The 13550-nt window shown below is 30.7% G+C and overlaps 1 protein-coding gene across 12 annotated transcripts; it reads right to left on the reverse strand.

Annotated features, from left to right (window-relative positions):
• Window positions 1-2573: 2573 nt before the first annotated feature.
• Window positions 2574-9201, reverse strand: LOC111885718 (uncharacterized). 12 transcript variants are annotated; one of them, XM_052770678.1, is made up of 8 exons: window positions 8714-9201; window positions 7830-8211; window positions 7096-7292; window positions 6870-7014; window positions 6167-6320; window positions 4901-6069; window positions 4634-4703; window positions 2574-2860 (listed from the first exon to the last, which is right to left on the reverse strand). In XM_052770678.1, the coding sequence occupies exons 1-6, from the start codon at window positions 8770-8772 to the stop codon at window positions 6044-6046; spliced, it is 963 nt and encodes a 320-aa protein (XP_052626638.1). In that variant the 5' UTR covers window positions 8773-9201; the 3' UTR covers window positions 2574-2860; window positions 4634-4703; window positions 4901-6043. The 12 variants fall into 12 exon arrangements, with proteins under 12 accessions (XP_052626638.1, XP_052626636.1, XP_052626635.1 ...); XM_052770676.1 differs by adding an exon at window positions 4161-4306 and having other exon boundaries at window positions 4634-6069; XM_052770675.1 differs by adding an exon at window positions 3973-4306 and having other exon boundaries at window positions 4634-6069.
• Window positions 9202-13550: the final 4349 nt, after the last annotated feature.

Consider the following 13550-nt stretch of genomic DNA (forward strand, 5'->3'; position numbering starts at 1 on the left):
TGAAGAAAAGAGTGAAATTTGGCTCTATTTATAGGTTGTCTAGGGGCCTCTCATGTCATGAGACATGCTTCTCACGTCATGAGCTTGCGTAGGCACCAAGGCTTCGTTTGGTGCTAATACGTGGCACCGGATGCAGGTAAAACTGCAGATCTTCAAAATTTCATAACTTTTTTATACGAGCTTTGTTTTTTACGTTCTTAATATCCACACATAGGTATTTCCGAGTACTACAACTTTCTTTTTGATCTTGTCATTTAATCTCCGACCGATCTGAAATTTAACAGTCTAAGAAGATTAATGACCATGTAAAATTCATAACTTCTACATACGGACTCCGTTTTCGACTGTCTTTTTATTGTTGAACTCCTATTATTGAGATCTTCAATTCTCGTTTAGATCATCTCAGCTAAAAATCGACCGATCTAGAATTCGATTTCTGAGTTGTATACTGCTACGTTGAAACTTCGGAAAATCATAACTTCCTATTATGAAGTCAAATTTGGACGTTCTCTATATGCACGCTCTTGGTTTAACGATTACTAAGACTCTCGTTTAGATAACTAAGGCTAAAAATTATTTTATCAAAAATTTACTTTTTACGTTACGCAGAGTCATACCGGTTTAAATCGCAAAACTTCAATCGGTTATAACTTTTTCGTTATAAGTCGATTTCAGCGTTCTTTATATGTACAAAATCCTTGTGACATATACTATAACTTTTATTAAGATTATTTATTCTAAATAATCTTCTATCAAAAAATCATTTTTAACGCTTATTATCTTTAAATTGACAACTCGAATTTGTAGCCATTACAACATCCACTTCATTTGTGTAAAGGTTGCAAACACACAAATTTCTGTCCTTTATCTTCTAGCCATCAGTATGTCGACGTCTTCACGAATGACCTTTCCACGTTTTTATTCATGAATTTCATATCCAAGACCTCCCACTCAAATTGTAGTGACATATTAGTGTATATTACTTAGCCTTATGGAACCTACTTTAATGATGGCTATTTTTCACGAAAATTGTGATTTTTTTTGTACAAAGATTATTGCAAATTATAGTCAATATTTGTATCCGCATTGCAACATAGATTAATGGGTATTAAATCGTTCCCAAGATTCTTTTATTTACTTGCCGTTTGCCCGCGCCAAACGATGGGTACGAATAATTTTTCAGAATTTAATTTGCAGGGGCGATTAGTTCTTTACACAAATAATTTACTACATCGAAACTATCATATCACCTCCTTAGTTGTTGGTACCACCACCCTATATTTTATAACTAAAGTAAAATTAAACAAAAAATAATAATAATAAGGGCAATGATATAAAACTTATCACATTTATCTATCCAAACTAATTTCAAAGTTAATCATAAATTTACAAATAATTGTTTTTGTATAATGTTGGATAGTTGTTTAAATGTTAAGTTTCTTCTTTGAAATTTTGAGTTGGATTCTTTAATAAGTCATTATTCGAATGCATATTCACCATGTTACATGTGTTGAATAAATTAACAAAAATATGAAACATGATTGCGTAAATATCCCTTCTAAATGTATCAAAGTTAGAAATGTAAATATATAAATGTTATTTTTTTTCTTAACAGATAGAAGGTATTAATAAAAGTAAATAGTTTTGTTTTCTCAAATAAGTGTCATATTTTCACATATTAACTACTATATGCATAACTTGAAACTAATATCAGGTTGTTAAAACAAATTAAATAAATAATATAAACTAATGTTTTTCGATATAAATTCTCAACAATTTTTAAACAACTTTTAATATTAAATTAAATAACAAATGTTAATTGTACTTTTATAAATAAGATCTTTATATTCTCTCAAATGTTAATTGTACTTTTATAAATTAGATCTTTGTTTTCTGTATTTTAAATTTAATTTTACATATTGGAAAGAAAAATTGATTATTTTCTTCGTTGAGTTCAGTTCAAAGTATTAAATTTTGATTAATGTTTAATAGAATATATATATATATATATATATATATATATATATATATATATATATATATATATATATATATATATATATATATATATATATATATAAAGATTAAGAAACACAATACAACTTAAAACATAGGAAAAGCTACCGCATACCATTTGTATGGACATAACTAATATGATATATAAATCCACTTATGATAGACTATATCTATCTTTACCCATGTTGTGCTAAAACCATTAACTTGATACATACCATATGTGTGTTTATAACCTTCTAAATAGGTTCACTTCCATGAGCACTTGTGTTCAATGCTTTAACTCGCCAATTGGAGTAATTATCTATTTGCCCTTTGATGACTCTAAATTTGCCATATCTATATAGTTAACCTATGACGCTAAGTTTATAACCATAGACCACATAAGCGGAATTAAAAACCAAACACACCCAACCATGTTGCAACTAAAACCTAACTGTACAAAAGTGAAGCAATGGAACAACTTTTACACAACATGTATGGCACGATCCGGTACAAAGCATGGATATTGGAAAAATGCTAAAAATTGGTTGATAAAGAATATTGAGGGCCAATACAAAGAATAAAAATAACTTTTTATTAGGTTTGGATATCAAAGAAAAACAAAACAGGAAAAACTCAAATACTCCTTGGTGTTGGTCTCTAGTTGCAATAAACTTTTTTGGTGAAGATTGTTTTAATCGCAGTTAGGTATTAGGTCCAAATCAAATTTCAATTTAATGCATACATGCAACATTTCATCAACATAACTGCCAATTCAAATGGTTATTGAGTTTTTTCCCTAAAGATGGTAATCCTCAAGATAACGAAGTTTAAGATCGTCCATCGTTTCAGATTCTCCGTTTACCTACATTGCCAATCACTTAGCTTAGAAAATTTTGTAGAATGCTATAACAAATTTTTCTAAGCTTCAAATTGTGCAACATTTAATAGTCATGAGAAATATGGACAATTATTAAAATTCATGAGAGATAACCAAATTTTGTTAAAACTAACGAAAATATATAATATTTTTAGAAAAAAATATATAAAGCAGAAAATAGAAGACCAACCATAAGTTGAACCAATATAAGGCATTTGAACATAAGAACAAAGGTTACATGAAAGGAGGCAAACTATCAAGACAAAACACAACATAAATGGACAAAGATATTGCATGATTCATATTGTAGTATTCCCATTTAAATATGTATGAGGCTCTCACAATCCAATAAAAGCAACACATAAATTGCATCAGCATGTAATAAAAGGTTCAGGAACTTATCAAACAAGAATATGAAAACAGTAATCGACAAAATCCAAACAAACCTGAGAAAATGGTCAGCAAACACTTTATAGTCTTGACCCCTTTATAATTTTGTCATTCAACAAACAAATAAAAGCTTACATGATTATCTCTAGAGTAAATTACACGAATAGTCCCTATGGTTTAGGGTAATTTGAGCGTTTGGTCCCTAACTTATTTTTTTAACTCGGAAGATCCCTATTGTTTGTTTTTGTTACACGCTTGGTCCCTGTCTTACCTAAAAATACTATTTTTCCCTTGATTTTTTGATTTATTTAAATAAACACACCCCCAATCCCACCGTCCTCACCTTACCTTACCTACCTCACCATTTTTTCCTACTTAAATAATAGTCTTTTTACGTAAGATAGGGATCAAACGTGTAACAAAAATAAATAGTAGAGACCAAGCGCGTAACAAAAACAAACAATAGGGACCTTCCGAGTTAAAAAAATTAGTTAGGGACCAAACGTGCAAATTACTCCAAACCATAGGGACCATTCGTGTAATTTACTCTTATCTCTATTTATTTGCCTGCAATTCAACAGATCGAAAAGCTAATCTGAATGTAAACATAACAATAGAAACTATTTATTTGTATATAACATTAAAATTCCCAATACAACAATAAGCCAAGAAAAAACCAACATCAGGAGAATGTGAACAATCCATACCTGAAACAACTTGAAAAAAAAGGCATGTGAGTGATAAAATCCAACATATAACAGGGCTAATCTCACCCCGGTTCCTTTTCTGTCCCAGAAAGAAATTAAGATACTAAATCTAATTCTCAATTTGCTCCCTGAAAAAATTAACAAAACAAATAATAAGAATTTTTATTTTCAATGGAGTTAGGGCTTACACTTGAATATGAGGGGAAACAGAGGAAATCATTTGGCAACAAAAGGAGAGTTTCAGGGTGTGGAGACATGTTCTCATTATCACCCGATTCTTTGATCATCGTGTTCAACTTTAGAATTGGAGTAGATGAATCATCTCCCAAATGTTCTTACACAGAAACAAATTGAAAGCAAATAAAACACAAATAGTTAGGCAAACTAATAGAAAAGGAAAGAGAACTAAGAGGTTGAAGCAGACTATCGTACACATTCTTTGAATGAGAGGAAGGCATAGTCAAAAATACAAAAAGAAGATGAAGTAGAGGAACTTGAAAAATCAAAAACTAAAAAGAAACTTGAAATCGACAACAACAAAGTTATATATATATATATATATATATATATATATATATATATATATATATATATATATATATATATATATATATATATATATATATATATATATAGAGAGAGAGAGAGAGAGAGAGAGAACATGGGTGATGAGGGCGGCAAATTTGTGGTGGTAAGCTGCTTGTGTGATGGACGTTGGTAAACCTGCAAGTCTGCAACGATTACAAAATATAATCTTGTTAACTTGCACATGAAAACAGATGCAACTGACAACGGCTAGAGAAGGCAGATTTGACAATTGACAATGGCTATGTTTTGTGGTCTAGGTTTTTCACATATGTAAGGTTGAATAAGGATCAGCATTTGAGTGAGTACATGACAATTAATGGAGGAAGGGATGTTCGATGACCTTCTATAGGTTGCAGCTACGGCGGAAGGAGGGTGGTGGTATCGAAGGTCCATTGGAAACTGAAGTGAGTAAGGAGAGAGATAGAAGAGATGTGGGTTTGACGGCGTCTAATGTTGTGTCGATAAGGTTAGGATTAAGATAGGGTAAAGATACCATGAGTTACAAGGTATGATCATGTTGTAATAGAGGAAATATGTTTAATAATATAGTAAAGATTTTTCATGACTTTATCATCTTTGTAGAGCAAGATATGCTTTCAATACTTGTAAAATAATTTTCTGGAATAAATTTTTTCTAGCACCTTATTAGTTGTTTTGAATTATTCTTCGTTTCATATATCTCAGTCTTATTATTTAAATTTATTTATCCTACTTTATATCTTTTTATTGTGCGTTATATGCTTTATACTAAAAGGATTTTACTTTTTGTAAATAATTAAATTATAGGCATGGAAGACAAACCTTGAATACACAATTTTATTTAGTTCCAATTTGTAACTTCCCTACTATGGGAGCTTCATGTTAACTTTTAAAGATTTTTACAATTAGTTTGCAAATTTCTTCCAAATCTCTATCTTTTTGATTTTTTAAATTTGCTTGGTGTGTTAATATGGATATGTGTAATAGGAACTTTGAGCAAGTAACATGAATTAAAAACGGTTGACCTTTTAACCAAATGTAAAAATGTAACACTTGAAAAATAGTAACAACCAAAATGAAAGAGAGTTTAGAAACAAGGGTTAAAGATGTAATTTCACACTTATTATTAGCCTAGCTTTTAAAAATACCAACTAAACATTCCAAAAACACCATACATTTAGCTATATAAAACATGAAAAAAAAAAACATCTACTTATCATTTATGTGATAAAAAAGAGATTACAAAATACAACCTTGAATCATCGAATCAATTCTAGTATGTCAAAAATGGTTAAAAGAATCAAGAATGATGTATGAATCCATACATTTGCTTTTTTATGTGAAGTGATCTAATTCTTACTCTTCATGTAAACCAAAGAGAGAGAGAGAGAGAGAGAGAGAGAGAGAGTATATGTATACATGCATGCATCCTCAACAAGTAAGAACCACAAAAGTATATCCAACAAACCCCATGGATTGAAACGCGTAGTCAACGACGCACTAACTACAAATCTTGAGCACATATCCGCTCTACAAATAAAAAAAACAAGAAAAAGGGTTATTTATATAAAATTAGATTGCTAATTTTGTTGCATTTAGGGTTAAAAGAAAAGGGAAGAAATCGTACTCAAATATTCATATGCGAGTATCATGGAAGTTCCCCATGCGGACATGCTAAAAAACCTCGGACCAATCCCTCTATAGAAACCTTTCCAACCGTCATCCGCAATCAATGTTTTGATGACTTGGCGGGCAGAGGGTCGCTTTTCTTGTCCCATTACCTTTTACAAAAAAATTAAATTAAATGAGCATCAAAGTGTATGGATAAAGTGAATGAATGCCATGGGTAATGTATAGAAAAAATGTTGTATACATAAGGTATGTTGTTTTTCTAGACGAAATAAACCGTCTGAATCAGACTAAATGACCATTTTACCCTTGCATTCCAACAAACAATTTTCACAAGATCATCAATTTTAACAAGTCGGTGGAAAAAAGAAGGGAAAATAGGTAAAGGGTTGGTGTCTTAATACACTACGTCAGGTTTTTTGGCTTAACCCATTAAACCATTCTAACATTTGTCCATGAGTTTGGGTGATTTTTCAATTTTGGTCCCGAAAAGTTTTCTCTTGCAAATTTGTTTTTGTAACGTTTTTGGTCCCTGTCCTAAGTAAAGTAAAACGAGTCGCTTAAAATAAATAAACTTTTGGGACCAAAATTGCAAAAATCAGCTATACTCAGAGTCCACAATAGTAGTCATTTTATCTAGAACACGGACCAAAAACGTTACAAGATCCTCAAATAAGGACCAAAATTGTATATTACTATACCTGAAGTCGAGTCTTTATAGTATCAAGTGGAGTTGTGACACATGACGCTGCGGCCCCCGCGAATATTCCACCCGCACCTTGAACCATAACAACTGTCCCTTGGCTTGGAAGAGATCCATTGCTATCATTTCCATGACCTAATAAACTACAAAAAAAAAAAACAAATTATACAACAATACGAATATATTTTTGTTTTAAAAAAATAATAATAATAATAAAGACCTACTTCCATATAAGACGTTGACTAGAGCCATAGCTGGCCCACCAAACGGCACTAGAAGGTGAATAAGTCATGACAGACAGACCGAATCCTCTGTATAGCCCGCGGATTCCATCTTGTTTTAAGATTTTACGGGCAACATCTGCCCCTCCATTGTAGCTCGCATGCCCTGAATACCCTTGAACCATCAATCTTTGACTTATCTGTTCATGTTTCAATATTTACAACATTAGCCCCTACACTACCTACTATTTACTCTTTTTACCCTTATTATACCAACTTACTTACATTTTCTACAAAATAATATCAATATGATGTAACCACTTATTATAGCAACTTACTTACATTTTCTACAAAATAATATCAGTATCTAACCAATAATAGCAACGCCCTCACAATATCTACAAAATACTATCAATATGTAAACCAAAAATAGCATCCTACTTACATTTTCTACAGATAATATCAATGTGCAAGTGCAACCAATAATACCATGACACGTAAGCAATTTGCTATTATTGGTTACATATTGATACTATCTGTAGAAAACTGAATGTTTTTATTTGTAAAAAAATAAAGTAACATTGTCTATAATGGTAAAAAGAGCAAAGTACACATTGGAAAATCTAACAAATTATCTTGCAAAACCAAAAAGTCACCCCATTTTTGGGTATTGATCTTGAATCTTGATGTTAAAGTTGATTAGTATAATAAAGATATGATGAAAGCAAAGAGCATACCACATCAATAGGAACAAAGACACCCTGAGAGCAAAGGGAAGCTGTCATTCCAGCAAGTCCATTAGCAATAGCAGCTTTTGTAGGATCCGAAAGCTTAAACGGGTCAACCATTTTGAAAGCAGCAACTTTTGTGGTCTCCAATGCTGTCAGAAATATAATTCTTGCCGGAATTGCCCCTGTGATAACTGTGCCAAAACCTCTGTATAAACCTGGGATGCCTTCTGTTTTCAGTAAACCTCGAATAACATCATAAGCACTCTTTTCAACAGACTCTTTTGTAGCTACCTGCATTCTTGTTTTTACCACAGATATTGGGTAGAGTGCAACTGTAAGTCCTGTAAATATTCCTGCTCCTACCACGTAAAACTTAGTTTTATCAAGCCTGTATAAAAATTAAATTACATGTTATTAGATTTTAGAATAATCAAAACAGAATAACAATTCACCACAAAGTGTAAGGATATTGATGACCATGGGAATGTTGTAAATATATAGCTTACCCTATTTAATCTAAAGTAAAAAAGAAAAAGCACAATTAATGTAGTCATCGTTTTTTTTCTTAAAAACATTCGCTTCTTTGATTACTTTGATGCACCTAATAATCTTAACTTTGTAAAACTCATATATGCAAATACCCCCTTAAATCAATTTTTTAAAGTTAGAAGTAGATATTTTATTCAACACAAAATTCATAAGGAGGCTTTTATTTACAGAGAGAAAACAGGATTCATATGCAATGTCAAGATATTACCCAAAATTTGCGATATGTTCACAAAAATACCTTCAAAACCACCCATAAAAGAGATGACAAACTTCGTGAAATGCATGAGGAATGAATATTAAATGGAGATAATATGTCGAAAAGGGAATAACAGATTGCTTACTTGTCCCAATTAATTTCGGTTTGGGCGAAAGATCCTGTTTCCGAACGAGCGGTCTCCATTAACTCGATCAAATCTTTTGCTAAATGTAAAATTTCAAGAACCCACGACAGAAATAGAAAACAAAACCCTAACAGAACCCCAAGACAATTATTTTCTTCCAATTACAAACAAGTTTCTCGTTGTTAGGGTTGTTGAAAATCAAATCGCGCTTGATTACGGTTTTAGAATCTCAGCAGAAAAATTGGGGGAAGAACAAAATGGTCCAAAAGAATGGGAAATGAGAAATGGGAAATGGGAAAGGGGAAAGGGGGAAGAAGAACCATAAATCAACTGTCGAAAAGTTCCACGATGACAGTTAGGTTTTTCAGTCCAATTGCGTCTGCCAATTTGATTCTTTTTATTCCTTTTTTCAAAGAAAGAAGGAAAAGGAGGTGGATTTAGATCCACGGTCTCCGGCTCATCACGATTCACGCCTACAAAATAAGCCCAAACATTTGTCCACGCCTTGTCCACCAAGTTATTGTTAAATTTATAGGACAAATTTTAAACAAATAAATTTAAAAATAGATATAAATAAATAAATAAAAATACTATATTTCAGCTTTTCACTTGAGAACTTATAATTAAAAAACATCAGACAAAATATTGATGATCAAAAACATTTGTTGGAACCATTATATATTTTTGTTAATACCGGTTAGCATGTTACTAATATTAATTTGGATACATCTAAGGTGGTCTTGTTATTTCGAAACAAAAATATATGAAGTCTTTAAACCACATTTGTAACCATTTGTTGTAGAAGACGTGAATCAAATAGTTGCAGCCTTTAATAAATATATATTTGTTTTTTAATATTTGCAGACTGCTGAGATAAATTGAAATTGACCATGTAGTAGTTACAATTAATTATAAATCAAAATTTTATTTATTTTAATCATATGAAATCAACTATAAAGATCATTGTGACGAAATGATTTTTAAAAACGTTTATATAAAATAATTAAACATAATATTTGCTAAATACCAATAAATAAAATTATTAATTTAACGAACATGTTCATTTTATTAAATTTTCAAAGACGATGGTTACCTTTTCGGGTAGCTTCAACAAATTTGGTAATTTTAGTGATTAGTGGCAAGGGGTGACACTCTCAAATGAGAAGTCATGGGTTCAAGTCTCATTAGGAGACATAGGTGGTATTTAGGAGTAGGTTAATTTGTCGGTTCAAAAAAAGATTAACTATATAATTTATTAATATTTGGCTATAAGCGATAGGACACAAAAAATATTTATATGACATTTACCAAATGATTTTGAAATTATGTAAAATATACTCCAATTGTTAATAATATCATTCATAATATTATTAAAATAATAAACATATTGTTTAAAAAAAATTCAAACAAATCTATATTGAATAATATAACTTAAAGTAAGGTTGGAAGTGGTTTGAAGATGAAAGTTGTGTTGCACCATACAACACACGCGCATCACACGTGCAGCAGTTTTTAAATCATTAATCTTCTAAAAAACAAACAACTGTGAAAGACCAAATGATGCGTGTGTGTTGTGCGGCACAACCATGCAAAAATGGTCAAAAGTGGTTTTTATTAAAAAAAAAAAAAACAAAAGGAAATGACATATTAGCCTTATTATGTATTGCACATTTGCTCATTCAGTCTCTTAAGTTATTTTCGAGCCTTTTGAGAGAACAATATTAGTTTTCACCTGCTTATTTAGTCCTTCTCACCGACTATTACCAATTTCATGTACAAATGGCTTTTACTTAATTAAAATAAATAAATTAAGTCCATTTTATATACAGTTTTATGTAAAAATGGCTTTTGATTAATTAAAATAAATTAATTAAATCCATCTCACCTCTTTACCTCCTAACAACGTCTTCCCGTCTTCAACAATTATCTTCAACCACCTTTCAATACAAACATAATTGGTAAATGAAACACACGATCAATATTGATTACAATAACCAAAACCTACAACTAGATAAACATATATGTGTACCCAACTCTTTGAATGTTGTACATGTGGTTGAAGATGATGTAGACCATAAACATTAATGTGTTTGTAATCTCCCAAATCATCAACCTTGGAGAACACAAGTCAGGCCAAGCTGCCTCTTTCTCCTCTCCATTGTCTCTTTTCACTCTATTCTCTTTTGAATATACTCTTTGTATCTCTTTTTCAGGTCATCGCCTTTCCCATTGTACCTTGTTTTCCGCCGCTCCGCCACCGTGTGTCCTAAGTAGTTAAACACGTCCCACTCACGTATAACTCCCCGCTGGTTCTTTTAACCCCGATGATGTTATCGACGATATGTTCGTCGATGAGTTCTTCTTTGTGTTCCATGAAAGAACCCAACAAGTCGTTATGTTATGTTGGTGATTTTAGTGTCATCATTATATGGCCAACTGAGGTGCCCAACGGGAGAGGGAGATTTTGACTAGTAAGTCGGTATGTGTGTGTATGTATATGTGTGTGTGAGATGGGGAGGGATACCTGGGTAAAAAAGAGAAGAATCGGCAACAATCTAACTGTTATTGGCTTACACAATCAGTGAATGGGACACTAATCCAATTTTTATTGGTCAGTTATTACATAAACAGCGAGAATACCAAAAGAGGGACCACAAATGTCAAAATAAAATTTTAAAAATTAATTAACCATACGATAGTTAAAATTAATTCTAAATCAAAATTTTATTTAGTTTAATATGTATGTAAATCAAATACAAAGATCATTGTGATGATATGATTTTTAATTACGTTTATATAAAATAGGGAGAATTTCATATATGCCCTTCTTAAACATCAAAATATCATATTTACCATTTATAAAATTTCTAAATATCATATTACCCTTTATAAAATTTCAAAATATCATATATATATATATATATATATATATATATATATATATATATATATATATATATGCCTTTTTTAAACATCAAAATATTATATATGTCTTTCTTAAATATCAAAATATCGTATATTCACTTTTTAAACATCAAAATACTAATGGTAATATCTAAAATATCCTCCATCTACAACATATTAATAAACAACAACAACAAAAACTAAACGATCAAAATATATATTCCATAGAAAGGGTTGAAGATGAATCTTTTTGTCTGTCAAGAGGCTGACATTCCAACAATTTAAAAGTTCACATTCTATTATCATAGACGTAAGGATAATATAGTTAAATTTTTAATTATTATAATAATTCTAAGGTATAAAAAATGATTATAAAATATTAAAACATTATAAAAAAGGATTTTGGCAAATATTATATTTTGAAAGTTTATGAAGGGTAAATATGATATTGAGAAATTAAGCTGGGCAAATATGATATTTTAAAGTTTAAGAGGGATATATATGAAATTCTCCCTATAAAATAATTCAACATAATATTTGTTAAATATCAATAAATAAAATTGTTAATTTAGCAAACAACATGTTCATTTTGTTATATATTCGAACACGATGGTTATTTTTTCGGGTAGCTTCAATAAATTTGATAATTTTAGTGATTAACTTTATAATTAATTAATATTTGGTTATAAACGATGTAACACAAAAAATATTAATATGAAAATTACCAAATGATTTTGAAATTATGTAAACATATTATTGAAATAATAAATATATTATTTACAATATCTTTTATAATATTATTAAAATAATAAACATATTGTCGAAAAAAATTAAAACAAATCTATTTTAAATAGTATAACTTAAAGTAAGGTTATAAGTGGTTTAGAGAGGAGAGAGTCTGGTATTGCGCCACACAGCACACACGTAATAGTTTTTAAGTCAGAAATTTTCTAAACAACAAACAACTACAAAAATCCAAGTGTTATGTGTGTGTTGCACGTAGGGATGTCAACGGGAGCAAAAATAGTTGCCCCCGGTCCCGCTCCCGAAATCAGTTATTGCCTCCGCACCCGCCCCCGACCCCGATGCCCCCGTTTCTAATACATAGCCCCCGATCCAGCCCCGGATACCTTCATCGCCCTCGGTCCCGCTTCGATTCCCCGTTTTATAGGCTTAAAATTGACTTTTTTGCTAAAAATTGTTATATTTTGGGCTAAAAAACTATTTTTCATAACTTTAAAAACTTAAAATCTAGTTTTTTAACAACTAAAAAATTAAAAATCCAACATTACAAAACGACAAATCCAACATACTTACAAATATAAAATACAACAAATCCAACAAAAATATATGACCAATTCACTGTCTTATCGTCGTATGTTGTGAAGTGGAAGAAAGTCAAGACACCCTAAAATTAGATAATGTATTGTTATATATATATATATATATATATATATATATATATATATATATATATATATATATATATATAAATTGTCCCCACACGGGAGTACGGGATAGAAATACCTACTCTGGCCCCCGCCCCCGAAATTTTTAAAAAATTAATCTCGTACGAAATCGGGGTTTCACGTCCCCACACGGGAGTACGGGATGGAAATACCTACTCTGGCCCCCGCCCCCGAAATTTTTAAAAAATTAATCTCGTACGAAATCGGGGTTTCACGGAAGCTTTTGACATTCCTAACTGCACGGCGTAACAAAAAAATATCAGAAATAGTTTTTCTGAGAAAAATAAACAAACCTCTAAGTTTTGTCGAAAATATCATAGTCCAAATCAATTCACCCAAACAACTCAATAAAACGTAACAATGTGATATATCTTAAGTTGGTCAAAAGTATAGTGTTTTTTCTAATGAAAATATAAAATATTTTTAAAATTGTTTAAAATACATGGCAAAATGTATAAAAACAT

Source organism: Lactuca sativa, chromosome 4 (assembly GCF_002870075.4).
Source record: "Lactuca sativa cultivar Salinas chromosome 4, Lsat_Salinas_v11, whole genome shotgun sequence".
In the NCBI taxonomy this organism is placed as follows: domain Eukaryota; kingdom Viridiplantae; phylum Streptophyta; class Magnoliopsida; order Asterales; family Asteraceae; genus Lactuca; species Lactuca sativa.